Raw genomic sequence first — 25,830 nt, 5'->3', positions numbered from 1 at the left:
CTCCGCCAGCAGGCTGCTAAGCCCCTAAGGCCACTTCCTCCCACGCTGCACAGCCGGCGCCAGGGCCAAACCCACAAGCTCTTAGGAAATGCGGGGAGTTTCTCCCCATGGCCCGGACGAATCCTTCCTAGGCCAGCGCCCTCTCCAACCCTTAAAATCTCCAAGACCCTTTGCAAGCGGAGGGTCACTAGCTCAGGATGTAACTCTCAGGCTATTAAGAGCGCAAACGCTCCTCGGGGCAGCGGGGCAGCGGGAAAGGGGGGCGGGGGCAGGGGGCTGGAGCGCCAGAGCCAAGGTTCCGCAGGGTCTTTCCTAGGACCGCGAGCCCCCCGCAGGTGGGCGTCTGCCGGGGCTCCCGCCTCCGCCCCTCCCCCGTGCGGGGCCCCCGGCCGCGGTCTCCCCCGGAGCGCCCGGAAAGTCCCGCGGCCGGCGGGGCGGGGCGGGGCCGAGCCGGGTTCCCCGCGGCCCGGGACGCGCAGCCGCCGCGGCTCGGGGAAGAGGCGGGCCCCGCGCGCCCTGCGCTCGCCATGGCGGCCCCGGCGGCGCGGTGAGCGGCTCGGCGGACCCCCGAGCAGGGAGCCGCCGCCGCCGCCGAGCGCCCCGGGCCATGCGGCCGCTGCTGTGGCTGCCGCTGCTACCGGTGCTGCTGCTCTGCGGCCGCGAAGCCGCGGCGTCCTCGCCAAGTAAGAGGCCGGGCACCGGCGCCGCCCGACGAATGGGAGCCCGATCGGGTGGGGGGCGGGGGTCCGCGGGGTGCGTGGTCTAGTGGGGATTCCGCGGGGAGCCCCGATGGAGTAGGGGGTTGCACGGGGAGCCTGAACGGTCGGGGTTGCGCGGGGTGCCCCTTGGAGTAGGGAGTCCGCGGGGAGCCTGACCGGGAGGGGGTTGTGCGGGGAGCCTTGGCGAGCGAGGGTCCGCCGAGTGCCCGGATCGAGCGAGGGTCCCGCACGAATGAGGGTGGAAGGTGAGGGTATTCCAGGGCCCTGCCAGGGCGAGGAGCTGGGGCCCCTCCCCGCGTCCTGCGCCCCCGGCGCGCCCCTACTCCCACGACCCGGCACTGCCCACTGCGTCTTTGCGCCTTGGCTGCGTGCGCCGACGATGCACTGGCGAATTTCTCAGACCTCCCGAGGGGAAAACCGAACCCAGGGCTCGGGAAAGGGCCGCCTCCGCCGGCCGCACTGAGCGCAGCCCCTGCCCGGAGCGCCCTTCCCGGCGGCCGGAGCTGGAATCGCCCTCAGCGCTTCCTGGCCGCTGGGTGCCGTGGGGCTCTTCGAGGGCCAGGGACTGCGGTCCGGGCCGTGTGTCCAGAACTCAGTGCCGGCTTTGCTCGGGGCGCGTTTGATCCGCACGGTCCCCCGAATCATCCATAGGAACAGGAAAGTCCCCTCCTGCCTCTGGCTGTCCGCTGACCCAGGCTCCTAATTCCAGCTCTGGCCCTTATCTCCAGATTTAGGGGCTGAAAGAAAAGACCTCGGCGACAGAGGTGTAGGCAGAACACGCTCTGTGCCCGTGGTTGTCTTTCACTGGGTTGTGTCCGTGGAGAGGCCAATAGCACAGGCTGGATGGCGCTCGAGCAGTCTCGGGAATTTGGAAGTGTCCTAGTTGAAGGTGATTGAGGACTTGGTCCTGCTCCCAGCATCCCTTACAAAGGCCCTGAAGTTCTGGGGAGCCTGTCTCGGAGGAGGTGTCCCTGGTCACTGAGTAACTTCCTGCACCCGAGTCAGCCAGGTGGGTTTGAATCCCGATGGCCAAGCCTCCCGCACTCTGTGGCTCCGACAGCCTATGTAGGCTCCCTCTCCAGGCCTCCTTGAGCTTGTGATGGGCAAGGGGGTTTGTCCCTTCGTAGCAGCAGTGCAGGGAGTGGGGGCTGAGAGCCACCTCTGGACTTGTCCAGCCCCTCTGGAAGGCGTCCGCAGGTGGAGACCGGTGTTCAGAAACCTCACAGTTGGACGTTGCTGCGGCACCCAGGAGCATGCTGGTCTTTCTCATGGTTAACTTTCATTGTGTTTTGCAAAACCTTGGCCCCAAGTAATGCAATGAAATAAACTGGATCCATACGTCCTTGAAAGGTGGGAGCACTTGATACTAGTCTCTCTTTTGGCCACTGTTTGAATATGTGCATACTAAACAGTTAAAAAAAACTGAACTGGGAATTTTTTTTTTTTTTGACAGGCAGAGTGGACAGTGAGAGAGAGAGAGAGATAAAGAGAGAAAGGTCTTCCTTTGCCGTTGGTTCACCCTCCAGTGGCCGCCGCGGCCGGCGCACTGCGCTGATCCGAAGGCAGGAGCCAGGTGCTTCTCCTGGTCTCCCATGGGGTGCAGGGCCCAAGGACCTGGGCCATCCTCCACTGCACTCCCTAGCCACAGCAGAGAGCTGGCCTGGAAGAGGGGCAACCGGGACAGAATCCGGCGCCCCGACCGGGACTAGAACCTGGTGTGCTGGCGCCGCAGGCAGAGGATTAGCCTAGTGAGCCGCGGCACCAGCCGGGAATATTGTTTTAAAGATCTGTTTATGTATGTGAAAGGCAGAGTTACAAAGAGAAAGGGTGAGACAGATGGAGAGAGAGAGTGTGCGCTTCCATCCACTGGTTCATGCCCCAGATGGCCACAGTGGCTAGGACTGGGCCAAGAGGAAGCCAGGAGCCTGGAACTGTACCTGGGTCTCCCACATGGTTGACCCAGGGCCCAGGTACTTGGACCATCTTCTGCTGCCCTCCCAGGCGCATTAGCAAGGATCAGGATCAGAAGTGGAGCAACCGGGACTTGAACCTGTACTCGTATGGGATGGTGGCAGCTTAACCTGCTGTGCCACAACGCTGGCCCCAAACCAGGATATTTTATAGAGAAATGCCTTTTAAGTCCAAGGAAAACATGAAGATATTAACAATAATTCTCCAAGCATTTGCGTGCTCAAGTCAGCAAATAAAGAGGATACAGTTCTGTGGCCCGCGTGCTATGGAATCTGCTGCACAATTCTGCGGGCATCACAGTAATTCTACAAGGCATACAAGCAGCGGGAAAGTGCCCACACTTTTCCATACCTTACAGCTGTCCTCCCGTAATTGTGAAATCGCTTTTATAGTTTGGGGTGGGGGAGTGTTGGGAGTAAAGTTTAAAAAGGGAGACTTGTCCTGTCCATCCCTTAGGGTTGTTGTGTGAAATACTGGATCTGACACATGTGTAGCAACGCTCTGTTAGCATTTGGCCATTTGTTCTAGACAGAAAATGTAATCAATGGCAGGAAAAATGAGTAAAAGCACAGTCTTTAGTTATTTAGCTACCTGAGTATTAATTTTTTTAAGATTTATTTATTTATTTATCTGACAGAGTGCCAGAGAGAGAGAGAGATTTGTCTTCCACCCACTTCTTCACTCTCCAAATGCCCACAATAACCAGAGATGGGCCAGGCCAAAGCCAGGAGCCAGGAATTCCATCTGGGTCTCCCACCTGGGTAACAGAGGCCCAACCACTTGGGCCAGCTTCCGCTGCCTTCCCAGGGGCATTGGCAGGGAGCTGGGTAGGAGGCAGAGCAGCCAGGACTCAGACTGGCATGCTGATGTGGGATGCAGGTGTCGTAAGCTACGGAGTAACCCACATTTATATTAAAATAAATGTATAAAGTCTCAAACATCTGAGTCCGGGTGGGGTCAGAGGTGGCAGGATGGGGCAGGAGAGGAGGGGCCGTGGCTGTGAGATGTCCCCTCCCTTATCTCTTCTTTTGTTTTCTTATTTTTTTAAGATTTAAATAAATATTTATTTAAATAAATATATTTATTTGAAAGGTAGAGTTCAGAGAGGCAGAGGCAGAGAGAGAAGAGAGATCTTACATCTGCTGGTTCACTCCCTGGATGGCTGCGATGGCCGGAGCTGTGCCCATCTGAAGCCAGGAGCCAGGAGCTTCTTCCTAGTCTCCCACATGAGTGCAGGGGCCCAAGGACTTGGGCCATCTTCCACTGCTTTCCCAGACTGTAGCAGAGAGCAGGATCAGAAGTGGAACAGCCAGGACTCGAACCAGCACCCATATGGGATGCCGGCACTTCAGGCCACAGCTTTACCCGCTAGGCCGCAGCGCTGGCCCCCCTTAGCTCTTCTTACACCAGTAGTTCAGGAACATTGCCGCAGAGACGGAGAGGAGGAAGGCAGAGCGGAGCGTGCGCACCTGCCGGAGGACCACGAGCTTTTCTGTGTTGCAGGAGCTGGGGAGGCTTTGAGGCCCTGGTGTCCACTTATGGGCACTGCCCTAGTTTCCTATTGTTGCTGCAACAAATGACCGCCAACTCAGTGTGGCTTAACACCACGCAAACTGATCAGCTTCATAATTCGGCAGTGTTCTGGTGGTCAGAAGTCCGCGATGGGTCTTGGCGCGTGAGAGTCGAGATGCCCACAACCCACACTCCTTTCCGGTCGAGCGTTCATTGCCCGCCCGTACCAGCTTCTAGGGAAGCACCCTCGCGATTGCGCTGGGCCCACCCAGGTGTTCTAGAACAATCCACCTAGCTTAACCCAAGCTTCATTTGCAAACCTTAATTCCCCTTGACCATGTAACCTAAGGTATTCATAGGATGAGACATCTTTAGGGACCAGACCACTGCCTGTGCTGGGGACAGAACCACTGACCACTGTGTTCAGTGGGACCGCCCACTGGTCACAGAAGACAAAGTCCGTGGAACCAGTTGTGTGGCTTGGCACCTGCGGGAGCAGCCATGGGCGGGAGGGGGGCGGTCAGGATACCCTGAAATGGTCGCCCCTGAGGACCGACATGCAGCCAGCAGTGTGGGGTTCGTCTTCCCTTCATCTTGTATGTGCGTCTCCCTACACATCCGGGAGAGAGGCTGCGTTTTTCATTACTCCTGGGGAAACTGAGGCCTGGGCAGGGGCTTGGGAGGGTCCTGTGGCTACAGGCGGCAGGAGCAGGGTTCCAGCCGAGGCCTTTAGTCTGTAAGTCGTGCTCTTCCCACCGAGGCACCGGCAGCACCGTGGCCCAGACCCGCCCCTCCTCACCCCTGCCCCCACACAGCCTCATATCACAGAGGACAGGGAGGGCTGCGGCGTGAGGGCGGGCTTCAGGAGGGTGCCTGTGGTGCTAGGGAGGCGTGTGGGCTGCGGCGCCTTCGAGGTAGAGCAGACTGCCCTGTTGCCACCACGTCAGTCCCCCTACCTGTGGACAGGAACAGCCCCTCCCCGAAACCCACAAACTCCCCGCCTTCGTGGAGGTCACCATGCCGGAGCCCCTGGGGAAGCCGCCGGCAGTGAGGGGAGGCAGTGGTCACGGTGCCGGGACCACACACACCTGCAGGTAGCTCAGTCGATCCTCAGAACGTGCAGGCACCGCTGGCAGTCCCCTGTTGCCGATGAGAAGACCGAGGTAGAAATATCTTGCCCAGAGGCCCGCAAGCAGATGATGGCAAAACTCTGTCTGGAGCCACATGGTCTCATGCTGGAGCCCGATGCCTCACCACTGAGCCACGACGGGCGCGGGGGGTGAGGAGAGCCTGGGAGAGAGGTCACGCAGGGCACAGGAGCCCCGTGGTGCAGTTGGTCATTCTCTCTCGGGCTCTGTGCATGCATTTTGTACAGCAGGTGGCTCCGATCAGGCGGCACCTGAGTAGAGACCTGAAGGGCCTAGGGACCGGGGAAGGGACTGGGGAAGGGACCGGCCCGGCCAGGACTGCAGGACAGAGTGTGCCTTAACGAAGGGGCTGAGTTTCCAGGCCAGGCCTTCTGAGATGCCCACTGGACAGTTCTCCAGGCGCGTTCTAAAGGACCGAACGATCTTCAGCACTCCCCTATGGACCCCTAGCACTGAACCTCATTGTCTGCTGTCAGCGTGGTCCCATAGGAGCGCGGGGCATCAGAGCAGACAGAGGTGGATGCTGTGTGTCCCCGCAGTGAGACAGCGGAGAGCGGGTCTGGGGACCGTGGCTCTGTCGGGGTGGTCTTCTTGCTCTCCCACTTGGGGATTGGCACGCATGCCCTTCCTTGTCACCCCTGGGTCCCTGGGTGCTTCTTTTCTCACTGAGTGTTTGGATGGGGGGAAGCGGGGTTCCCAAGGAGGGAGGGAAAGAGAAAGAGAACCTTCCTGCTGTCTCCTTCCCAGAGATGGGGGACAGTGAAGGGACAGTGTGGCAGGCAGCTTCGTGGTCGCCCAAAGATGTCCACATTCCAGTCCCGGGACCCTGTGACCACGTCATCTGACATGGCAGGAGGGACTGGTGGGCCTGGCAGAGGGGTCCCCAGGGAGATGGCAGCACAGTACATGACACAAGACGTGTGGCACCAGGAGCCTGATCCCCGCGGGGGGGGGGGGGGCCGAGATTGTGGGAGGGTGCCCGCCCTAACCAAGCACTCTCCCCGCGGCCTCTGCCCAGCCCTGCCTGGAAACAGCGGGCAGCTGCTCACAGGGCTCTGCCAGCGTCTACCGTGCCACACGGGCCCGGCCCCCATCATGCTTCTAGGCCTGTCGGCCTCCGGCCCCCGCCCCCAGATTCTCTCGAAGGCCCGCGTGACTCAGAGACATGTCGGTTCACTGGTTGTCAGCCAGAGCTCCTGGTTTCGGTAATTCAGCTGGCCACCGGCAAAGGGGCCGTGTAGAGGAAGTGCCTGGGAGGCCGGGCTGCGCCCTGTGCTTCGAGCCTGGCTGTCGTGGGTGAGATGTGTGGTTTGAGCTTCCTGCACTGAATTCTGGTACGGCGTGTTTTTCTTTCCACTTCTGGGCGTTTCTCACTAACCTTTCAATCAGAGAAAGTGTTGTCATCACAGACTTTCTTTCTAGAAAGACGTGCCCCGGGCTGCAACCCTGGAGGCTGAAGTGCAGTCCCACAGACCTGGGGCGGGGAGGGGCTTGAGGTCATCTCTCCCAGGTCACCCCCCCAAGGAAAGGGCTCCCTGTACCCTTGGGGAGCATCTGATGTCACTGTTTAAGCCTCTCAAACTTTCCTGTGCGTGAGAATCCGCTGGAAAGCGTGGGGTGGGGGCCTGGGAATCTGCATTTTTAAAATCCCAGCCCCTGGGCAATCGCCACGCTGGGGGTTTTTGAGGAACACAGCAACTGTGATGAGGGAGGGAAGACAGTCCCCAGTCTCCCACGTGCCCTGGGGCTTCGCAGACCTGATTTGGGGTCTTGTGTGCATTGCGTGGTGAGGGTGGCTTACCATACACTCCCTTGGTATTCGTGCAGGACTAATGCACGTCGCGTGTTCACCAATGAAATGTTCACCACAGCGCAGGCCCGGGGTGGGGTGGGGTGGGGTGGGGTGGAGGGGTTCTAACAGAACACTCATCCGGGTGAACCAACCTGCCCCAGCCAGACGCACTTGCTATGGGTGGAGCGGGATCCCGGTGTGGCCAGGGTCTGGGTGTGGCAACTGGAACCTGGGTAGGAGGGGTCTCTGAGCCCCTGTTTTTTCCCCCACTGACTGTGTCAGTAGTGCCATCTTTGTCCCCGAAGGTCAGGGGGACATTGCCTGGGGGGGCAGGTAACACCATGTCCACACTTTGACCCCAAGGGAGTTGTGCAGGTGTCTGGTAATGCGTGTTTAGGTGTTGTTGTTGGAATGGATTTTTTATTCTCTCTCTCTCTCCCTTTCAAGACTCTCTTTCCCAGCTGCCCGCTCCCCAGCACCCGAAGATTCGCCTGTACAACGCCGAGCAGGTTCTGAGTTGGCAGCCAGCGCCCCTAGGCAATGGCACGAGGCCAGTGGTCTACAGAGTGCAGTACAAATAGTAAGCTGGGCGCCTCCGGGCGGGGAGGGGTCCTTGCTGGGGGAGGGCGGGTGTCGGGGACCCTGTAGAACCCTAGGGCCGGCTGCTAGGTACCGCCTCGTGGCAGGATTGGAATGGAGCCGTGGGAAGCACATCCTGTCTCCAGGGACAGCTGGCACAGCTCTCACTCCTCCAGGGGCTGGGATCCCACTGTGTCGGGAAATCCTGCTGTCCAACCTCAAGGTTTCCTGAATCGGGGCAAGTTTATTCCCTCACTGGCTGCAAAGGGCCTCGGGCTGGAAGGTCAGGAGGCATCCTCGCTAGGGCTCCAACTCGGACTCACTGAGTCGTCCAGGCCAGCTTTGGCCTCTCCGGAATGCACTCCGTGAGTGACAGTGAATTCTCAGTTTCTCCACTGGTTTTCCAGTTTGAATCGCGTGCTATTTCGGCCCCTGCATGTTACGCCTCGCCCTCTTTGCCAGCTTTGACATACTTCGCCATCGCTGGGTTCCAGGAGGAGCTCATAGAGAAAGAAGACAGGCAGAGCCCACGTCCTCAGCTCCTGGTTGTTTGCCTTGTTAAACAGGCGCGTGGAAGAGTAAGGTGACATTGCTGGCCACGCCGTTTTACGTGAATAAGGAGCAAAGTGGGAAAAAGGCTCACGCTGCTCAGTGCCCATGAGAATGTGCTGGATGGGCACACAGAGAGTGCAAACAGTGCATGGAACCACGTGTGTGTTGCAAAAATATTTTTTTACAAAAATAATTATCCTTTTTTAAAAGAATATTTGTTTATTTGAAAGGCAGAGTTACAGAGAGGCAGAGGCAGAGAAAGAGAGAGAGAAAGGTCTTCCATCTGCTGGTTCTCTCCCCAAATGGCTGCAATAGCTGGAACTGGGCCAATCCAAAGCCAGGAGCCAGGAGCTTCTTCCTAGTCTCCCACATGGGTGCAGGGGCCCAAGGCCTTGGGCCATCTTCCACTGCTTTCCCAGGCAACAGCAGAGAGCTGGATTGGAACAGGAGCAGCCGGGACTCAAACCAGCACCCATATGGGATGCTGGCACTGCAGGTGGTGGCTTTACCCTCTATACCACAGCACCGGCCCCGAAAAAATAAACATCTTTTAATTCCATTTTGCCCTGCGCTTTTGGAAGTAGCCAAGTACGCTCACACCGCCTGTTGCAGAATTCATTAGCACAGCCCTTTTGGAAAGTAAGTCTAGTATGTACTTCCAGGGTCACGAAAATGCCCATATTACTTTTACCTTAAGCAGATAGTCCAACCCCACCACCCAAGAAAGAAGCCAAATTATATTCATGAAGATATACATGGAAGCATATATTCATATGCATCAGTAGGAAAATCCCAAATTATGGCCTGCTAACTTATAGGTGCCCATTAGGCAGTCCTCAGATAATCAATACATGCCCTCTGGTGGAAATTGCAGTTGTATAAACTTTGGGATGTGACTGGCGCTGTGGCCTGCAGGTTAGGCCTCAGCCTACAACACCAGCACCTCATATGGGCACCGACTTGAGACCCAGCTGCTCCACTTCCCATCCAGCTCCCTGCTAATGGCCTGGGAGGGCATCGGAAGATGGCCCAAGTGCTTGGGCCCCTGCACCCACGTGGGAGACCTGGAAGAAGCTTCTGGCTCCCGGCTTTGGTCTGGCCCAGCCCCAGCTGTTGCAGCCATTTGGGGACTGAACCAGAGGATGGAAGTGTTTCTCTCTCTCTTTCTCTCTCTCTCTCTCTCTCTCTCTGTAACTCCGCCTTTCCGATAAAAAAAAAAAGGGGGGGGATGTATTTGTGGTCAAGGACAGGAAGGGAAAGTGGAAAAGTAGAGGCAGTTGACTGGGCCAGCAGTGGCTTCCCAGATGATGTCATTTTCATTTTCCACGTCCATTGTCACAATATTTCCTTGATTAAGACCGATGCTTGGCCGGCGCTGCGGCTCACTAGGCTAATCCTCCGCCTTGCGGCACCGGCACACAGGGTTCTAGTCCCAGTCGGGGCGCCGGATTCTGTCCCAGTTGCCCCTCTTCCAGGCCAGCTCTCTGCTATGGCCCGGGAGTGCAGTGGAGGATGGCCCAAGAGTTTGGGCCCTGCACCCCATGGGAGACCAGGAAAAGCACCTGGCTCCTGCCATCGGATCAGCACGGTGCGCCGGCCGCAGCGCGCCAACCGCAGCGGCCATTGGAGGGTGAACCAATGGCAAAGGAAGACCTTTCTCTCTGTCTCTCTCACTGTCCACTCTGCCTGTCAAAAAAAAAAAAAAATTAAAATACCTATTGTACACTCCAAGAACAAGCAGTATTCTCATTTTAGTGTTTTTCTCTCTAGACATTTTTTTCTAAATGCATGCAGTTGTGTGAAAAGGTGGATTACCCTTCCCGGTCCTACTTCCTTTTCTCTCTCTCTCTCTCTTTCTTTCTCTTTCTCGATTTACATAGGTTAGGTCAGTGTGTGAGCAAGTTTTCATATAATGAATTCTGTGTGATTATTTTTATTGCATGTTTTTGTTAGTTTTACACATGGCATAGTCATGTCCCTGCTTACAGATATAGATAGTTAACCACTGACAACTTTTTTTAAATTTATTTTTTCTTTATTTCAAAGGCAGAGTTACAGAGCGAGACAGACAGAGAGGTCTTCCATCTGCTTGTTCACTCCCCAAATGACTGAAATGGCCAGGTCTGGGCCAAGCCCCTGGCCAGGAGCCAGGGGCTTCTTCCCCATCTCCTATGTGGGCACAGGGATCCAAGCACTTGGACCATGCTCTCTGCTTTCCCAGGCATGTTAACAGGGAGCTGGATCGGAAGTGGAGCAGCCAGGGCTTGAACCGGTGCCCATGTGGGATGCCAGCACTGCAGGAGGTGCCCCTATGGCAATGGCAACTATTTTGAGTCATCATCTCTGTTTTCCTAGAAGAGGGACTGCGGGGTCAAAGGAGACGAACTTAGCATTTTCCTAAGTGACCTCGCAGAGGGTAGACACTGCTCTTCCATGGCACAGGTGCCCGGATGCGGGGGACAGGCCGTGACTGGTGTAAGTGTGACCGGTGTCCCTAGCAGGGCCCCGCACTGCCTCTGAGGCCCCCATGTTGTTCCTGCAGGGTGATGGCGGCCACAGGGAGGCCCCAGGGTGCTCTGGGAGAGGTCGTCCCAAGTTCTGGCACTCAGGAGACAATGGGTGCAGGGTCCACACAGCCCGCCCTGGCACTCGGGAGACGGACATGGCATCCACACAGCCTGCCCTGGCACTTGGGAGATGACGGGCACGGCGTCCACACAGCCCGCCCTGGCACTCGGGAGACGGGGAGAATAGAGAAGTTGCCTCGCTGGGATCCTAGCCCGGGTATCCTGGCTGCACAATCCATGCGCTGAACCACGGAGCTGTGGTCGGCACAGTGCAGATGGCTCTAAAAACCAGAGAATTGCAGGAGCAGGGGTGATCCGAAGCGGCCGTTTGCAAGGGGAGGCCGGAACGGATTTCCTGGTGCACGAAGCTCCCCCGGGCTCACTGAGCAGCCGGTGGAGGCCCTGCCCTGTTCGTTCTTTCACGTCCCTGTTCCTGTTCACTATTCATTTAAACGTGGCGCACAGCTCCCTATTTTACCCTCCGCCAACAAAGGGGGAAGTGGCTCCCTTCCCACTCTCCCTCCCCCGCAGGTGCCGGCTGCCATTTCAGTTTGGACGCTTGTTCCCTTTAAGCCTTTTCTGAGAAACATCTTTTTTAAAACAGTTCTGGGGAAGACATTTGACCTAGTGCTAAAGGTGCCGCTCTGGACGCCTGCATCCCATGTCTGCGTGCCTGGGTTCAAGTCCTGGCTCCACTCCCAATTCCCCCTCCCTGCCCGTGCAGACACCCTGGGAGGGACCAGGTGATGGCTCAAGTATTTGGGTCCCTGCTACCCACATGGAAGACCTGTGCCAAGTTCCCGGCTCCCGGTTTCAGCCTGGCCCAGCCCTGACTCTCGTGGGCATTTGGGGAGTGAACCAGCAGATGGAAGATGTCTGTCCATCTCTCTTCTCCATCTCTCTGCCTCTTAAATAATTACTTAAAAAAAAAACAAGTTCTGAGAAAGGGGCAGGGTTGAAGGAGAGGAGAAGCAGAACATGAGTGGTTGGCATCCTGGTAAATTAGGGCGTGACCTTTGAGATACACAATGAGCGTCTTCCTCAAAGCTCTGGCCACGTGGCAGAAGTCTGTCCCCAGGCAGGGTGTGTAGTATGCATGACGGGTGGGAGCAGGCGGCCCCGAGGACAAGAGCCTGTTGCTGTCTCGGCCACTGTGGCCGTCGGGGCACAGCAGATGCGTGCCTGCAGGGTTCACTTGGGATGGCGGCATAACCTTGTGTCTGTAACACTAAAACCCACCGCACTGTATGCCTTTAAGTGGATGAGTTAGAGCTCGGGGGAAACTCAGACTTGAAGAGCGTTCCCTTTCCTTGTCAGCGCCATGGGGGAGTGGAACGACGTGACCAAGGTGAACTGCACGCAGATCGCAGGGACCGAGTGTGACTTCACGGCGGCCAGCCTCTCCAACGGCTTCCCGATGTATTTCAACATCTCCCTGCGCCTCCGCGCGGAGCAGGGGGAGCTCCACTCGGCCTGGGTGACGGTGCCTTGGTTCCAACACTATCGGAACGGTAAGAGGATGGGGAGAGACCCGTCTTCACCCTGCTCTTGGGAGTGGCGTTGGCTCCAGGTCCCTGAGCCCCGCCTCTCTCCCGACAGGTGGAGGCACCGACCCTGGAGGCGATGCCCGGGAAGGGTGGCCCCTGTGTGTAAGAAAGTTTGATTGGGTCACACGAGTACATTGTTCTTCCGGTGAATCGGCCGTGGCCGCTCTCCCGAGACTGTGGAAGAGTGAGAGGTCCGACAGGGGCCATCCGGACTGCAAAGCCTCCATTTCCTCTGGCTTTTCACGGGGCTGGAGAGTGGCCCACCCCTGAGCCAGACGCAGTGCTGGCCCACCGGCACAGCTCACCTGTTCTGGCACAACTCCTTCCTGCTTGGAGACTTCCACTCAGCTTGGAGTGGTGCCCGACGCGTAGTAGGTGTTCAGTAAATGTTTGCTGAATGACTATACGAACCCGTGTGTCCCCGGGTATCGGAGGGGCGGGCTTAAGAGCCCTGGAGTGATGGGTGTGTCACCCAGTCAGCTGTGCCAGCTGCTCCTCCGGCCTCTGGTTTACGCACACAGGAAGTACGAAACTTGTTTGGACCCTGATTCAGACACAGTATATGACAGTTGAGGAAGTGTGGCCACAGTCTAGACTGTTAATGTACTAAACAGTTATTGTTTATTTTAGATGTTATCATGCTATCGTGATTTTAAAGGGGAAGGGGTGATCCTGGTTAAAATGGTATTTTTTTAAATATTTTATTTTGTTTGAAAGGCAGAGTTACAGAGAAGAAGGGGCAGAGGCAGAGGCAGAGAGAGAGAGATCTTCCATCTGCTAGTTCACTACTCAAATGGCTGCAACAGCCAGGGCTGGGCCAGGTCAAAGCCAAGAGCCAGGAGCTTCTTCCAGGCCTCACACGTAGGTGCAGGGGCCAAGCACTTGGGCCATCTTTTGCTGCATTCCCCAGGTGCATTAGCAGGGAGCTGGATCAGAAGTGGAGCAGCCAGGAATTATGGGATGCTGGCGCTGCACGGGGCAGCTTTATGCACTACGCCACAGCACTGGCCCCTACAGGGGAAAATTTTATGTTATGTGTGTGTTGCTACAATTTTAAAAATTAGAGGGAAAAAGGGGAGGAGGAGGTTCCTCTCTCCCAGAGCTCCATTGTCCTAAAGTATCTGCAGGGAAATGATGATGTCTGAGATTTCGTTCAAGGTCATCAGAATTACCCAGAGAGGGAGGGGCCGGGATGCAGTGCCTGGGCACGGAAGAAGCGGGGTGTCTGGAGATGCCGGTTGGTTAAATTGTGAGCTCTCTCTGGTTTGTTTATTTTCTGTACTAAGAGGTGTTTGGCCGGCGCCATGGCTCACTAGGCGAATCCTCCGCCTGAGGCACCGGCACCCAGGGTTCTAGTCCCGGTTGGGGCACCGGATTCTGTCCCGGTTGCTCCTCTTCCAGTCCAGCTCTCTGCTGTGGCCCGGGAAGGCAGTGGAGGATGGCCCACCCGCATAGGAGGCCAGGAGGAAGCACCTGGCTCCTGGCTTCAGATCGGCGCAGCACACCGGCCGTGGCGGCCATTTGGGGGGTGAACCAACGGCAAAGGAAGACCTTTCTCTCTGTCTCTCTCTCTCACTGTAACTCTGCCTGTCAAAAAAAAGAAAAAGAAAAAGAAAAGGTGTGTAAGGTGTCAGGGACCCACACAAGGAGGACAGGGTGGTCTTGCTGGCGGCATCTTTGCACACTCATTTGTCCTGAATCAGAAAACCAGCCAAGGTCTGAGCTGGCACGTTCCGCCTAAGTGGGGATTAGGAACAACAATCAAACAGTATTGACGGTGACCGCCGATGCACAGGGGGTAAGAGACAGGGACAAAGGTGGGAAGGTCACCCGTCCAGGGCGGCCACGTTCTCAGTCGGGCTGTCATTCGCTGCCCTCTGGCTGGTAAGTGGCGTCCTAAATCCCACCTACTGCTTTTGGGGGAGCTAGAATCAGCACCCCGTGTGCAGATGGCTTCTGGAGGGAGTGAGACAATGGCTGGAGGGGAAAGGCTTTGGCGTCCCACAAACCTGGCTCCACGTCCCATTTTCCCAGAGTGATGGCACCATGAGGCATCAGTTTCCCCGTCTGTGAAATGGGCACAACTTCTCGGTGCTGTGGAACCAGCAGGCCAAGCCCAAAGGCAGGGCATCTGCTTGTGCCAGTGTCCACTGTTCCATGAAGCCATTCTTCCCATGGCATTTTGAAAGAAGACACATTGTTCCTGTCCCTTCCCTGCCCCCCTACCCCACTCCCATCCCCAGCCCTAAGATTAGTGTCAAGTTCAAGTTCAGGTTCAAACCTGGGACTGCCTTTAGAAGGGTGGGTCAGAGAGTGTGGTCCTCTTGGCTGTAAAGGGATTCAGTGGGGCTGGCATCCATGCTCCCACGGCTGCTCCTGTGTGGGAGTGGACCTCGCTAGAGACCATCTCCCTCAGAGGGGAGAGGCCTGCCGCCAGCGTGCTTCTCCACGCTCTGCTGGAGCCGGGGTGTGCCAGGGCCTGTGAGCAGCTCTAAAGAAAGAACTTTTTGTCCCCGGCAGCCAATCCCCGGACATTGCGCTGGCTGGCGGCCCTGGCCCTGCGTGAGGCATTGTCTGAACTTAGCTCCTCCACCAGAAGTGGTGCGATCGGAGGGTACAGATGCAAACCCTGTAAAGACCCATCTGCACGAAGAGGAGTGTGGCCAGGCCACGTGCCGACCTGCGGCTCCCAGGGGAGGACGTGGAAGTGTGAGAGAATCCCAGCCAGGGTGTCGTGAACACACAAGTGTTTGCAGTGATAGGATTGCCTCCTTGGGTGAGACATGCCGAGATCCGTCTTGTAGAACTTGGAGGACCCAACCTGTACTTTGATCTAGGTCGCCTGGTTCATTACGCAGTGTGCATGCTCACTTGGCTGCCCTGGAACTGATATGAAAAGCCCTAATAAATAGAACCCCGTGGGAACACCTCCGTTTTTATACTCAAACAGAGCATTGCAAGCAGCTAGGAGACAGGTGTACTGGAACGTGTGTCAGCGCCACTTTCCCTCATTCATACTGGAATTTTTTTACATGGCAGGTAGGGGCTGGCAGACCTTCCCCCCTCTGGGTGAGAACTTGACCTTTGGCTATCTTTCCAGTTCTGCTCCTCAGAAACTGATAAACATGTCACGTAGCCATGTCACCAGGCAGTGTTGCTTATGGGTCACATGACTTCTGCTTGGCCAATGGCATCACAGCGCTGACACCCACAGTGCCTGGCAGATCTCTGAGCTCTGCTGAACCAGGCACATCCTCACAGGGACCCTGGGACCCACCCCTGTGGAGCTGACCCAAGAGATATTGGCTCTGGTGATCCTCCAGCCGGGGGGGCTGCAACACCTGCCCCGTGGGACCTTGCCCCCTTGCACCCGAGCTGTCTCCAGAGGGGACGGGGGGCTTGCTGTGGGCCACTGTGTGGCCTGCTCCAAGACCCCATTTGGAAGCTTACTCCTCGTGCCCAGAACCACCTCTGCCTATATAAATACAAATACACGCGTGTGTGTCTCCACGTGTGTGTGACCAACAGACAAGCCTTTATCTGGAGGAGAAAGGATCTCTCGGGCCTAACCTGCCATAAATAGAAAATTCCAAAAACATGAGAAAAAGTGGCACTGACACCCGTTCCAGTACATCTGTCTCCTAGCTGCTTGCAATGCTCTGTTTGAGTATAAAAATGGAGGTGTTCCCACGGAGTTCTATTTATTAGGGCTTTTCATATCCGTCCCAGGGCAGCCAAGGGCTGACGCATGACGAGAATTGAAAGGTTCCAGCATTTTATCAAGTAAGCGTGTGTACTGTGTGTGTGGTATTACATATAATAGACACACAAGTGCTCCTCCACTTATGATGGAGTGATGCCCCGATAAACCCATTGCAAGTTGAAAATATCACTTCAAGCCAAGAAGAAGAAGGCACTCAATGCCCGCAACATGGTGCCCTCTGGAGCGTCAAGGGTGTTTGCCCCAGGCAGGCACGGTGCTGAGCAGGAGCTGCGGCGGCTGCCGCCTCTTCCCAGCATGGGGAGGGAGAATCCGACTGCTAGCCCAGGGGCGGACGAGAATCTGAAGCGTGGTCTCTGCCCCATCCCGAAGTTGGAGAGTGGTTTGAGTTGAGCCGTCGTCGTAGGCCAAGGACCAACCGTACGGTAGACCTGTACACACAATGTGTGTGTGTGTGTGTCTGTGTGTATTGAAGCGCATGTCTGGGTTTGCAATTCTGTTCCAGTGACCGTCGGGCCTCCCCAGAACGTGCGGGTGACCCCTGGAGAAGGCTCCCTCATCGTCATGTGCGCCCCTCCCTTTGATATCAGTACCACCATGGCCACTTTTCAATATTACGTCCACTACTGGGAAAAAGCAGGAACCCATCAGGTCAGAGCGTTTTTCTTCTTTGTCTTAATTTTCTTTTCTTTGGAGTTTTTTTCTTTTTTAAAGATGTATGTATGTATTTGAAAGGCAGAGTGACAGAGAGAGAGAGAGCTCTTCCATCCTCTGATTCACTCCTCCAGATGGCTACCACAGCCAGGTCTGCACCAGGCTGAAGCCAGGAGCCAGAAGCCAAGCACTTGGGCCGTCCTCCCGCACCCTCCCGGGCACACTAGCAGGGAGCTGGCTGGAAGCAGTGAACCAGGCCAGAAGCAGTGAACCAGGGCTCCTCTCTGGGATACCAGCATTACAAGCAGAGGCTTAACCTGCTGTGCGACAATGCTGGCCCCATCTTCAGAATTTCTGATGTAGCAAAAGAGAAAAGCTCATGTGGGCCAGGAGCACAGGGGCTCCAGCTTCTCCTTCGTGTCTGGGCCTGACTTAATCCTCCTCTCTAAGACCTGATTTGTGCTGTCTCTGCAGAGACCTGCCTCTGCCCCCTGGAGCTGCGGTCTCTCTTTAACTTCACCCTGATCCCAGTGTCTGGGCCGCACACTGGGCCGGTGCATTGCTTATGACGCCTTTGCCATGCTCCGGACTTCGGAGATTTCTGTGGGCCTCTTTCTTTTTTTAAGATTTTTTTTTTTCTGGCCGGCGCCGCGGCTCACTAGGCTAATCCTCCGCCTAGCGGCGCCGGCACACCGGGTTCTAGTCCCGGTCGGGGCGCCGGATTCTGTCCCGGTTGCCCCTCTTCCAGGCCAGCCCTCTGCTGTGGCCAGGGAGTGCAGTGGAGGATGGCCCAGGTGCTTGGGCCCTGCACCCCATGGGAGACCAGGAAAAGCACCTGGCTCCTGGCTCCTGCCATCGGATCAGCGCGGTGCGCCGGCCGCAGCGCGCCGGCCGCGGCGGCCATTGGAGGGTGAACCAACGGCAAAGGAAGACCTTTCTCTCTCTCTCTCTCTCTCACTGTCCACTCTGCCTGTCAAAAAAAAAAAAAAAAAAAAAAAAAAAAAAGATTTTTTTTTTTTTTTGAAGGCAGACTTACAGAAAGGCAGAGGCAGAGGCAGAGAGAGAGAGAGAGAGAGAGAGAGAGAGAAGTCTTCCATCCATTGGTTTACTCCCCAGATAGCCACAACAGAGCTGAGCCAATCCGAAGCCAGGAGCCAGGAGCTTCTTCTGGGTCTTCCACATGGGTGCAGGGGCCCAAGCACTTGGGCCATCTTCTGCTGCCCTCCCAGGCCATAGCAGAGAGCTGGATCGGAAGTGGAGCAGCCAGGACTTGAACTGGTGCCCATATGGGATGCCGGCACTGCAGGCAGTGGCTTTACCTACTACGCCACAGCACCCACCCCTTCTGTGGGCCTCCTTATTCAAACAGGAATCCGCAGCCGTCTGCAAGGTTTCGCTGTCTCAGTGGCTTGAACAGTTCGCCAAGAGGCTGTAAGTGAATAGGTGGGAAAGCTCTGGGAGGGAGAAGGAGCTTGTCAAGCGGAAGCCAGCAGATGCGGGGAGGCTTGGCAGGTTGGGGAGCTGTCACAAGCTGCTCACAACACACCTGATGAAGGAACATGGGATCCAAGGGGCTTGGGCAGCCCTGGACAGGCGGGGTCCACCTGCCTCCTGATATCATCAGTCCCCAAGGTCATTTTGACCAAACCTATCCCAGGAAATCAGTGCATTTCAGTTCCAGTTAGGAGCAGGTCGGGAATGGGATGAACATTCTTTCCTGGGATAGTTTTTTCTCCACTGGCTAACTTGGAGGTATCTGGATTAGATTCACTGTGAAACCCAACATGCTGACTTGAAGGGAGAAAAATGTTATTCTCAAAGTTGGGATTTACAAGGCTGGCACTGTGGTATAACAGGTTAAGCTGCCACCTGTAGCACTGACATCTCACATGGGCACCAGTTCAAGTCCACTCTGCTCCATTTCCAATCCAGCTCCCTGCTAATGCGCCTGGGAAAGCAGTAGAAGATGGCCCAAGTGCTTGGGCCCCTGCACCCATGTAGGAGACCCGAATGAAGCTCTTGGCTTCTTGCTGTAGCCTGCCCCAGCCCTGATGATTATAGACATTTGGAGAGTGAATTGGTGGATGGAAGACCTCTCTCTCTCTCTCTCTCTCTCTAACTCTTCCCTTTAAATAAATATTAAGAATCTTTTTTTAAAAAAAATCGGGACTTGCTAAATTCCAGCTCTGGACCTCCACTGCTGCTGCCCCACCCCCACTCCCCAAGACCTCATGGCCAGAAACAGCCCTAAAGCCAGTGCACTTCTTCCCTCTGGCCACCAGTCGTCCCCTGGAAGGTCCGTCTCCTGTCGCCAGCGTCGCTGTAAAACCACAGCTGGTGGTTGTGGGGTTTGCCTGCTATGATGCTGGGCAGACGGGCCCCAGGTGGGTGGCTGACTGACCCGTGAGGCCGTGTGCTTTCTCCGTAGGTGAGAGGTCCCTTCAAGAGCAGCTCCATTTTGCTGGAGGATTTGAAACCCTTCAGAGTCTACTGTTTGCAAGTCGAGGCGCAACTGCTCTGGGTATCCCAGAACGTCATCCGGCCCGGGCATTTAAGCAACGCATCTTGCCTGGAAACAACAGCAGATGGTAACATAGGCCCTTCTGTGTCCTTTCCGAGCTGGGCAAAGAATACTTCTAACGTAGCGACACCAGGGAACCCTTCTGCACTGAGCAGTGGTAGGAGGAGGGGGAGCCCCAGAGGCCAGCGGCGAGGATGAGCCTGTGTTCAGGTCAGTCCCAAGGGCTGCCCCTCAGCCAGCACCTGCTTGGTTTATTAGAGGACGGCCCGAGCAGCCTCAGGCTAAAAGTGTCTCCTCGGAAAGACTCAGGCTAAGAGAGCTGCAGATTTTTTTTTCTGACTTTGGAACATTTGCATATACATAGTGAGATACCTTGGGGATGGCACCCAGGTCTAAACACAAAACTGAGTTGTTTCACAGTCACTTTTTTTTTTTTTTTTTTTTTTTTGGCCGGCGCTGCTAGGTGGAGGATTAGCCTAGTGAGCCGCGGCGCCGGCCTACAGTCACTTTCTGCACACAGCCTGAGTGCCGTTCCATACGATAATTCCAGCGCCTCTGCATTTTGACTGTGGCCCATCACGTGGGGTCAGATGTGGAACGTCCCACTTGTATTTGGTGTCAGCCCTCCAAAACTTTCAGATGTTGGAGGACTTCAGATTCCGGATTTTGGGATTAGGGATGCCCCCCTGGTTGGATGTAAGCCTCCCAGGCAGGGGTGGGGAAGGGGATCTGACACGAGTCCCGTGGAAGCAGGGTCAGATGAAAACTGACCAGAGGGGACGGTCACCCTGTTCACTGTCGTGTTGTCTCTTTTAGCCTCCACCAAACATCAGCAAATAATCCTGATCTCGCTGGGAGTCTTTTCATTGCTGTTGGTACTGGCAGGGACCTGTTACTTTCTGGTCCTCAAATACAGAGGCCTCGTCAAATACTGGTTCCACTCTCCGCCAAACATCCCACTGCAAATAGAAGAGGTATGTGCACCCACATGGGCTGTATCTGCAGCCCGGCTGTCCCTCGGGGCACTGTGGACACTGAGGTCATTTGCTGTCTTAAAAATTTATTTATTTATTTGAGAGACACAGTTACAGAGAGAGAGGGAGAGACAGACAGAGAAAGATCTTCCATCTGCTGGTTCACTCCCCAGATGGCTGCAGTGGCGAGGGCTGGAGCTCCATCTGGGTCTCCTACGTGGGTGGCAGGGGCCCAAGCACTTGGGTCACCTTCCAGTACTTTCCTGGGTTGCATCATCTGGGAGCTAGATCGGAAGTGGAGTATTGGAACTTCAGCCAGCATCGCAGGTGGCAGCTTAACCCTCTGTGCCACACAGCTGGCCCCTGACACTGAGATGGAGTGTCACTGGTATAGTTATTCATATACGCGTGTTCATAGCAGTGGCATTTCCAGTGGCCAATGGTGGGACAACCTTAGTGTCTGTAAAGAGGTGAGAGGGGAACGGATAAATAAAATGTGGAACATACACACAGCGGAATATTATTCAGCCTTGAAAAGGGAATTCTGACCATGCTACCTTGGGGACACTGTGCTGAGTGCAACAAACCAGACACAACAGGAGAAACCCTGTGTGATCCCACGTGTGTGAGGTCCCTCGTTAGATTCGAGACTGAAGGTGCGACAGTGGTCGCCAGAGGCTTCAGGGCAGGAAAAGAGGAGTTAGTGTTTAATGGGTGCGAGACGGGAAGTGTTCTGGGGATGGAGGGTGGTGACAGTGGCGAAACTGAGTGTGCCACTGAGCCGAGACTTCAGAATGGTTAAGCTGGTAAATTGGGGGCGGGTGTTGTGGTATGGGGGGGTTAAGCTGCCCCTTGGGACACCCACATCCCATATTGGAGTGCCTGGGATCAAATCCTGCCCCTGCTCCTCATTCAGCACCTGTTAATGTGCTTGGGAGACAGTGGATGATGGCCCAAGTGCTTGGGCTCCTGCCACCACATGGGAGACCCGGGTGGAGTTCCAGGCCCCTGGCTTCGACCTGGCCCAGCCCCAGCTGTTGCAGCCATTTAGGGGGTGAACCAGAGGATGAAGATCTCTCCCTCTCTCTCTGTCTGCAATTCTGATTTTCAAATAAATAAAGCGGGAATCATGATTAGGACCATGACCTTTGGGGCACATGGGTCCCTCGGGGAGAGTTCGCGCCCAGAGCTCGGGTGTGTTAAAGAACTGAGAAAGCGAAGGGTTGATGAGCCTAGTGGAGGCCTCTCGTCCCTGCACTACGCACCTGAGGACACAGATGGGACAGTATCAGGATCACAGGCTGGCTCAGAGAGGGACATTTGCAAGTATTTGCCCCCAAGGTGTTTTTTCTTTTTTCCTTAAATATTTATTTGAAAGGCAGAGATACAAAGAGAGAGGGAGAGAAAGATGGAGATCTTCCATCTGTTTCATTCCCAAATGGCTACAACAGCTGGGGCTGGGCCAGACGGAAGCCAGGAGTCCGTAACAGGTCTCCCACGTGGGCGCAGGGGCCCAAGCACTTGAGGCATCCTCCACTGCCTTCCCAGGCCATTAGCAGGGAGCTGGATCAGAAGTGGACCAGCCGGGACTAGAACCAGTGCCCGTATGGGATGCCAGCCTACAGGGGGCGCCTAAACCTGCTGTGCCACAACGCTGCCCCCTGCCCCCAAAAGATTTACACTACCCTTTGGGAAGCTCAGGGTTGAGGTGTTAGAAACAGAATCTTGGCCGGCACTGCGGCTCACTAGGCTAATCCTCTGCCTGCGGCGCCAGCACCCTGGATTCTAGTCCCAGTTGGGGTGCCGGATTCTGTCCCGGTTGCCCCTCTTCCAGTCCAGCTCTCTGCTGTGGCCATGGAGTGCAGTGGAGGATGGCCCAAGTGCTTGGACCCTGTACCCCATGGGAGACCAGGAGAAGCTCCTGGCTCCTGGCTTCGGATCAACGCGGTGCATCGGCCACAGCAGCCATTGCAGGGGGGTGGGGGTGGGGGTGGTGGTGAACCAACGGCAAAGGAAGACCTTTCTCTCTGTCTCTCTCTCTCACTGTCCACTCTGCCTGTCAAAAAATTAAAAAAAAAAAAAACAGAATCTTGTTTTGTTGCATCCAGAGTGAGTGGAAGTTAGAGAAAGTCTAGGTCTGGAAAGAGCTATAGTCAGGTGCTCCTCCATCTGCCCCCACCACCACCAGCGGCTGGGCCCCAGGGGGTCTCCACCAGTTGTCCCCAGGGCACGACTGTGCCACAGGCCTTAGCTCGCTTTCCAGGCGAGTTCACCGCGGTGGCCCAAGGTTCAGCTTTGTCCCTCCTCTGTCCTCTGATTGCACAGCCATGGTGCCCAGGACTTCAGAGACTTCCAGCGTCTCCCAGGGCTCATCACAGCCTGGGGATTTCTAACGCAGCACAAACAGAAAGGGGAAGTGAGTAGGCGCCGAGAAGGGTCCTGGGTGTCCCTCGGGCCTCACACCTGGGGCCTTGGCATGCTGAGTGCTGGGAAGCCGAAACCACAGCCCTGGGGGGAGCAGCCAGGAGCTGGGCTGTGGACGTCACTGCTGGGCCCGGTCACAGCTGAGCCCAGGCCCCGTTTCCTCCTCCACTGAAAAGCAAGGCTTTCTAGATGCATCGAAGGACAAGTGACTCACAAGCCTGGGGGTGGTGATGAGGAACACACTTTCCCTTTTCTAACGCTCGTGGCGGCGTGGGCGTGCAGGGTAGCAGGGAAGCCACGGCCGCGAGGGGCAAGGGGCATGGAGCAGCGTTCCCATGCAGTCAGTCACGTGTGGCTCGCGGGCGGGAGCCGTTCTCAGAAGTGGGTTGTTGGGCCATTTCCTGATTGTGCACACCGAGGTGGTGTCACCCGCCACACACCTCAGCCACGTGGCCTACATGGCATAGCCTGCGGTTGCTGGGCCACGTGAGCAAAACAACAGGAGACTAAAGCAAGCGTGAGAAAAAATGATGCAATCAAGAGATGCAGTGAAGGGGACGGATAAGGCTGCTTTGAAAAAGTGGGAAACGTTTTTTTCTGAGCACAAGGAGCACACTGTAAAAAATAATGATGAAAACTACAGGGGCCAGCGCTGTGGCACAGCGGGTTAACGCCCTGGCCTGCAGTGCCAACATCCCATATGGGCGCCGGTTCTAGTCCTGGCTGCACCTCTTCTGATCCAGCTCTCTGCTATGGCCTGGGAAAGCAGTGGAAGATGGCCCAAGTCCTTGGGCCCCTGCACCCACATCGGGGACCCGGAAGAAGCTCCTGGCTCCTGGCTTCAGATAGGTGCAGCTCCGGCCATTGCAGCCATCTGGGGAGTGAACCAGTATATGGAAGACCTCTCTCTCTCTCTCTCTCTCTCTCTCTCTCTCTCTCTCTCTCTCTCTCTCTTTCTGTAACTCTGTCTTTCAAATAAATAAAATAAATCTTTAAGAAAAAAAGAAACTACAGCACGGGAGTGGACGCGCAGCCTCACAGTGAAGATGCCCAGGTCCTACTGGGCACCAGACTTTTACTTGGTTGCCAACATAGTAGGCCTGTGTGCACCAGCATCACCACAAACAAGCAAGAAATGCATCGTGCTCGAATGTTATGGCTGTGGTGTCACTGGGGGATAGGCATTTTCAATTCCATTATCATCTCTCTTTCTTTTTTTAAGATTTATTTATTTATTTGAAAGGCGGAGCTGGGGGTGGGGGGTGGGGGTAGCCAGAGACAGAGAGATCTTCCATCACTGGTTCACTCACCAACTGGCCACACCACAGTCAGGACTGGACCATGCCAAAGCCAGGAGCCTGGAACTCCATCCGGGTCTCCCATGTGGGTGGCAGGGGCCCAAGTACTTGGATCCTCATCTACTGTCTTCCCAGGCACATTAGCAGGGAGCTGACCCAGAGGCCCAGTAGCCAGCACTCCAACCAGTGCTGCAGTATGGGGTACAGACATCACAAGCTGCGGTGTAACCCACTGCACCGCGATGCTGGCCCCTTGATTACAACCCTAAGGAGCCACCATCACACACGCAGTCTTGTCATTGACCCAGATGTCATTCGATAGCACATGACTGTCTTAGACAGTGGCTGCATTGGCGAATAGAGTGGTCGTGCCAAAACAAAATACAGCTATACCAACTAAAACTAAAGCTACAGTGTGCTACACTGAACTGAGAAACTAATTGCAATTTTGTTTTTCAACTTTTCAAGTATTTAAAGGACCCGGATCAGCCCATCTTGGAGGCCCTGGACAACGACAGCTCACCCAAGGATGACACCTGGGACTGTGTGTCCGTCATTTCATTCCCAGCAAAGGAGCCCGAGGCGGGTCTGCACGTACCTGGAACTAGAGCCCTGGCCCAGCCCTGGGAAGGCGGCTTGGAGCCCAGGAGCTGCTGATATTCTGTCCGGCCTTCTCAGAGACCAGCACCCCATGTTCCTACCTCAGAACGGCCTGGCAGTGCCCAGGAGAGACAGCGGGGCTCGTGGGAGAGACGGACTGAGTGCTTCTCATTACAAATTTTCTAAATCATACCAGTTGCTAGAATGATTCTACAGAGATATCGCAGAAAAATCAAGGCTTCCTGTAAACACTAAAAGGCGTGTCATTATTTCTTAGCAAAATGTCCGTGGCACACCGCTCATGTTTTCATCATTGTCACTTGGACCTGGCAGCCAGGAGGCTGAGGCCTCTCCATGACTCAGGCAAACGAGCTGGGGCCCCCGGGACAGGTGTGCAACCTATCCCAGCCTGCCCCCAACCAGGGACAATGAGCAACCTTTCTTGGCCAGTCTGCTGGCTTAAAATGTGATTTAGCCTGTAAATATTTTACTAGTAATTTAAGTGTTTTGTTTTTTTTTAAAGCCAGAAGTGAAACATGGTAAACTCTTTAAAAAGCCTGTGTAAAGGGGCCGGTGCTGTGGCGTAGCGGGTAAAGCCACCACCTGCTGCAGTGCCGGCATCCCATATGGACACTCGTTCTAGTCTGGGCTGCTCCTCCTCCAATCCAGCTCTCTGCTCTGGCCTGGGAAAGCAGTAGAAGATGGCCCAAGTGCTTGGGCCCCTGCACCCATGTGGGAAACCGGAAGAAGCTCCTGGCTCCTGGCTTTGGATCGGTGCAGCTCTGATGGATGCAGCCATTTGGGGGGTGAACCAGCGGATGGAAGATCTCTCCCTCTCTCTTTCTCTGCTTCTATCCCTATGTAACTCTGGCTTTCAAATAAATAAATCTATCTTTTAAAAAAAAAACCCTGTGTGAAGTCTTTTTCTCCCTGTTTTGCCTTATTTTAGCCTACTTTCTGCATCATTTGAACTGTTGAAAAATCACTCTCGTCTGCGGGTGGGCATTGGTCCTAGTAGTTAAGCTGTCACTTGGGATCCCCATGTCCTGTATCCGAGTGCCGGGATTTGAATCCTGGGTCTGCTGTGGGCCTGAGCATATTAATTTCTGCTTCACATTCTTGCCTGACACCAAGATAAGAATTCTCAGCAGAGGCTTAGAAACGTGCACAAGTAGGGAATAAACAAACACGGCCCCCCACATATCGTGAGCAGGCCCCGAGGCTTGCCCGTGCGAGAGAAAGCAAGCGCAC

At 55.6% G+C, this 25,830-nt stretch overlaps 1 protein-coding gene across 1 annotated transcript; it reads left to right on the top strand.

The window, feature by feature from the left end:
- Nucleotides 1-440: 440 nt before the first annotated feature.
- On the top strand, nt 441-25,486 carry IFNGR2 (interferon gamma receptor 2). The gene is made up of 7 exons (XM_051833614.3): nt 441-683; nt 7,590-7,722; nt 12,158-12,351; nt 16,614-16,759; nt 19,191-19,350; nt 20,100-20,257; nt 24,448-25,486. Exons 1-7 carry the CDS (start codon nt 608-610, stop codon nt 24,634-24,636), a joined length of 1,056 nt encoding a protein of 351 aa, XP_051689574.2. The 5' UTR covers nt 441-607; the 3' UTR covers nt 24,637-25,486.
- Nucleotides 25,487-25,830: the final 344 nt, after the last annotated feature.

This window comes from Oryctolagus cuniculus, chromosome 4, assembly GCF_051225735.1.
Source record: "Oryctolagus cuniculus isolate XC-2025 breed Fujian yellow rabbit chromosome 4, ASM5122573v1, whole genome shotgun sequence".
Lineage (NCBI taxonomy): Eukaryota > Metazoa > Chordata > Mammalia > Lagomorpha > Leporidae > Oryctolagus > Oryctolagus cuniculus.
The sequence above is the reverse complement of the archived record's forward strand: the minus strand, read 5'-3'. Positions and strand labels throughout refer to the sequence as shown.

Bases quoted from the DNA above. Each gene is read 5' to 3' on its own strand.
- IFNGR2 (XM_051833614.3), top strand. From the start codon at position 608: ATGCGGCCGCTGCTGTGGCTGCCGCTGCTACCGGTGCTGCTGCTCTGC. The intron at 7,723-12,157 runs GTAAGCTGGGCG...TTTCCTTGTCAG, and splicing joins TACAGAGTGCAGTACAAATA to CGCCATGGGGGAGTGGAACG. The intron at 12,352-16,613 runs GTAAGAGGATGG...ATTCTGTTCCAG, and splicing joins GTTCCAACACTATCGGAACG to TGACCGTCGGGCCTCCCCAG.